Genomic DNA, 4,983 nt, shown 5'->3' with positions numbered 1-4,983 from the left:
CTGGTTCTATCGTTTCTACCTGAACTTCATCACTAAATTGTACCGTCTTCTTCTCTGTTTTAACTGAAAAACATGTAACAATTATCTTTTCCATATCATAAAATTACAATTTTATCTTAAAGTACTTTAAGTTGCAGGAAAGAATCTAGGTGTTTCCTATATTCTTTTCAATCTGACAGACTCAATTTAAGGGATACACCACTAGCAGATTAAGGCAGTAATGACAGAACAATACATTATGAAACTGCGTAAAGACTTCTTAATTTTCTCTTCTAAAGATTATATGTTTTCCATAACAGATACTTCACTAAAAATAAGAGCTATATCTCTGGAACAAAGATTAATCACCTATTACAAATGAGAGTTCAGTAAACTGCTGAATGAAAAGCAAAGTTTTACAATGGTATAAATGAACTCTGCTATTTAAAATTAATCCTCTTTTCAAATTACCAGTTCTTTCAAAGAAAAATCTCCGCTTTTCCACAGGCCATACTCTTTCAATATAGTGAATTTGGGAAGTGAGCTGTATATTCCCTGCACACCATTCAGACTTTTTTTTTTTTTACTAAGGGAATGACATTTAGGCCAGTGGAGAACTTTACAAATGGCCTTGGCAGGGATCTGAGTTTTTCCACTAAATCAGTCTGTATTTTTTTTAGTTACATTATTCTTTGCAATGAAAGGGTGGTTACTGAGGGATCTGCAAACTAGAAGTACATATTTCTCTTGCTCAACAAAGCAATGTTTAAAAAGTATTCAATATATCACTAACTAGCAAGTATAAGGTTATCATTTCCACAGCAACTGACTTTCTCCAAAGTAATACTGAGAGGCACATACAGCCTTAAAGGAATGAACTTTCTTTTGGGATCTTTTTATCCATGTATCAATATAGTTGCCTTCCCCTGTGGCTCAGTGGTAAAGAGTCCACCTGCCAATGCAGGAGACACAGGTTTGATCCCTGCGTCGGGAAGATTCCCTGGAGAAGATGGCGACCCACCCCAGTATTCTTGCCTGGAAAATCCCATGGACAGAGGAGTCTGGAGGGCTACAGTCCATGGAGAGGCAAAGAGTCAGACAAGACTAAACATCTAAATAACAACAAATCAATGTAGTCAAGCAGTATTCATAAAAATTAAGACTCAAGGTGGAAAGAGGGGGAGTGGAAAGGTGCAGAATTAAGGAAGGAAAATAATATTTATTAAACCACTAAATGTGCTTAATGGAATACTGCATTTCCCCCAATGAGTCTCCAATATAATCCTCTAAGATATACCCACCCTGTGAATGAGGTCAACAGTGGCTTAGAAGGATTACAAGCAAATCAATGGCAAGGCCTGGACCTGAATGCCCATCATTCTAGCTGCACTAGCCCACACTACTGGAATCCAGCCTGTGACTTTACTCTGAGAACAGTAAGTCATATCACTTATATATCCTATATTGGACTTCCCTGGTGGCTCAGACGGTAAAAGCGTCTGCCTATAATGGGGGAGGACCCAGGTTCAATCCCTGGGTCGGGAAGATCCCCTGGAGAAGGAAATGGCAACCCACTCCAGAATATAAATGGAAAAGAGTTTAATCTCCAATAAAGGAATATATTCATCCCACAGAAGTCACAATAAAGAAAAAGTCTACACACACAAGAAATTTCAGCTTATTTCACTTTCCCATGGGAGAAAAAGAGCCACCCGCTATAGATATTTCCACTTTTTATCCTGAACTATAGACACGTAGAGAGCTGGGACAGCCCTGCAAGGTAGATTTGCCATCCTAAAGCTGGCCGTGCACAAGTCTGCAGTGTTTTTTCTCTTAGGGGCTAATACTATTACTTTGTTTGCGTGCATTATGTTTGTGTATTATGTGTCACATGTGTATAAATATCATACACACACACATATACACGTATATTATAAAGTCCTTTCACAGAATCTTACTGACTCTTCAAAATGTAAAGAAGCTAAGTAGCTCAGGCTACTTCTCATTAAGTGAAGTGGACCTCTATTTCCTCATACAGAACAATACTACAAGGATCTTGCTAACACTCCTTTTCCAAACTTGAGAACTATAACTCCATTACATAAGCTCTGATGCTCTCTTTTAGGTGGTCCAGAGTGAAACACATGAAAATAGCTAGAAAATTCATTTTAAGGCTACCTTGCTATGTGACAGGGAAGAAGGTAAGATGGCTACTTTATCCATGTGACATACTGGATCTCATCTGGAATGGACATTCAAGACAATTCTATCCAACAACTAACTCAACATAAACAAACAAAAACAAAACAAAATCAGAGATAAAAACAAAAACAAAAAAAACCTCACAGCAAAATATAGAAAAGTTCACCATTATCAAAATGGGCACATTATGCACTGCCATTTAAACTAGGTTCTACAACTTGTTCTTGAGTTTAACAAAAAAGAACTTCATAAAGGAATGGGTATCGGAATCTGTCTGTATTAAAGTGACATAAAACATCCTGAAAATAACTATGAAACGGCACTGTTTTATCCAGGATCTGTAATGTATGCTATTAAAGCCTTCTCTTGAAAGAAAAGCATTTCTGTATTTTCAAAGAAAAGTGTATCTTTACTAATACATAGACACTTATTTATCATTTATTGTATAAACATTTATACAGTCTGTATTCTGGATACGGAGAAGGCAATGGCACCCCACTCCAGTACTCTTGCCTGGAAAATCCCATGGATGGAGGGACTGGTGGGCTGTAGTCCATGGGGTCGCTAAGAGTCGGACACGACTGAGCGACTTCACTTTCACTTTTCACTTTCATGCATTGGAGAAGGAAATGGCAACCCACTCCAGTGTTCTTGCATAGAGAATCCCAAGGATGGGGGAGCCTTGTGTGCTGCCGTCTATGGGGTCACACAGAGTCAGACATGACTGAAGTGACTTAGCAGCAGCATTCTGGATAAGACTCAATACCAAGTACTGCTGTAAATAAAACAACTGAGACAAAGATCTTTTCTTAAAATTCTCGTAAACTGAAAAAGACCAAAGCAAATGGTGATTTATAACTCTCTTTGATCTCTTCTATCTGGCGTTACAGAAAGATAAGATGAGCTGAGACATTTTGCCAAGATAACTAACATACAAAAGCCCTTTAAACTCAAAACATTTCAGTCACTAATAGAAACCTTTCTAGATGAGAACATATTTCTGCTTCCTTAAACAGAGGAAGAATATGACTTACTCCTGATGACTCAAACTTATCATTAGGAAGATTCATCACAGTATTTTGTGGAAATACAGTGGCCCACCTACCAACATTTCGATAGGCTACTGGCAGTTGACATCTCCTGCAATGATTATGCCTGCCAGTAATACCACTTTTCCTCCTTGGCCCCACTTTTTAGTCCGTTTCTCCTTGTCAGCAAAGCTTTGGAAGTCAGAAAGTACTGACATGGTTAGGTATGGTTCCTTCTGAATATCTGACATTAAGTGTAGGAAAGCCATTAAGTTGCTTAGAGGCTACTGCTGCCAGGTTTGAGGCTGGACACTAGGGAAATGAACTAACCTTAGAATAGGAAGAAATCTCCACAAGGTTACACTGCATTTGTTGCACTATTGTCAACTGATGATACCAAAAATACAAGATTAAATTCTACAACATTTAATTTGCATTTCTGCAATGACAAAAAAATACACACACACATTTTTTTTTTTTTCCTAAATAAAAGTCTACAGCCTGATAAACTGACTGGGGAATTGCATTTTTAATAAACACCTTGGAGGCTCTAACATTTGAGAATTCTTGCTCCAGAAAGCTGAATTTTAGAGAATTAAGGATTACTGTCCAGTGACAGACCAGAAAATACTTACTCATTTCAGGCTCAACAGTGAGATCTGCAGTCACAAAATTTGAAGGGAAGAGCCCCATGCCTTGATGGGTTTCCCCTTTCCACCAGTTGGGGTCACTAAGAGGAACAACAAAAAAGAAAGAACACTTTACTATAACAAAGAATTCTTATTTTTATTTATCTTTACCTTTTATGGTGTTTAACTTATATCATTACCAGATGTGAAGCCCACAAGAATCCAACGAAGGAGAAAATGAATGTAGCATTATTACAAATACGAGATGAGGTCTCAGAGAAGACATGAGACTCTAAACACAGTTCTTTTTCATATTGTGGAAGGCTAGTAAATGCTCTGAGGATCTAATATAAGGCTCTGAACTCTCTCCCCTGCAAAAGACAGATCCCCAGACTTAACTGTCAACTTCAGGACTTCTCTGCTGGTCCAGTGGTTAAGAATCTCCCTGCCAATGCAGGGGACATGGTTTCAATCCCTGGTCCGGGAAGATCCCACATGCAGCAGGGCAACTAAATCCACACGCTGCACTAGAGCTCTAGAGCCCACGCTCCACAAGAAAAGCCACCACAATGAAAAGCCCACACACCGCACTACAGTAGCCAGACCCTGCTCGCTGCAACTAGAGAAAGCCCATGCGCAGCAACGAAGACCCAGCACAGCCACAAATAAAAAATTAATATTTTTTTAAAAAACTGTCAACTTCAGGTGGTTAATAGGCTCCAGTCCAACAATTTTAACAAGATAGATGGTAGACTCTGAATCCAGACCTCCATTCCTAAATCAGTGTTCTTTGTAGCACACATGAGCATATTGTCCATCCACAAGAGAACACACATGATAGTAACATCACGAGGAGCACAAAATGTTCACAAGGAACACAATCCCCAGCGCATCCCCACACTCACCACTGGATCCTCAGTGCCTAAGATAAGGAAAGCTGCTGCTGCTGCTGCTAAGTCGCTTCAGTCATGTCCGACTCTGTGCGACCCCATAGACGGCAGCCCACCAGGCTCCGTCGTCCCTGGGATTCTCCAGGCAAGAATACTGGAGTGGGCTGCCATTTCCTTCTCCAATGCATGAAAGTAAAAAGTGAAAGTGAAGTCGCTTAGTCGTGTCCGACTCTTAGCGACCCCATAGACTGCAGC

The 4,983-nt window shown here is 39.5% G+C and overlaps 1 protein-coding gene across 2 annotated transcripts in view; it reads right to left on the bottom strand.

Moving 5' to 3' along the window:
• Positions 1–4,983, bottom strand: part of STAM (signal transducing adaptor molecule (SH3 domain and ITAM motif) 1) — a 58,370-nt gene that overhangs the window by 12,599 nt on the left and 40,788 nt on the right. For both annotated transcript variants that reach the window (XM_010859984.1, XM_010859983.1), the window contains 2 exons: positions 3,845–3,939; positions 13–63 (listed from right to left, as the gene is read on the bottom strand). In XM_010859984.1, coding sequence (XP_010858286.1) covers positions 13–63; positions 3,845–3,939 — 146 coding nt within the window. The remainder of the gene's footprint in view (positions 1–12; positions 64–3,844; positions 3,940–4,983) is intronic.

Source organism: Bison bison, unplaced genomic scaffold (assembly GCF_000754665.1).
Source record: "Bison bison bison isolate TAMUID 2011002044 unplaced genomic scaffold, Bison_UMD1.0 scf7180017864461, whole genome shotgun sequence".
Lineage (NCBI taxonomy): Eukaryota > Metazoa > Chordata > Mammalia > Artiodactyla > Bovidae > Bison > Bison bison.
This window is presented reverse-complemented; position numbering and strand designations above follow the sequence as displayed.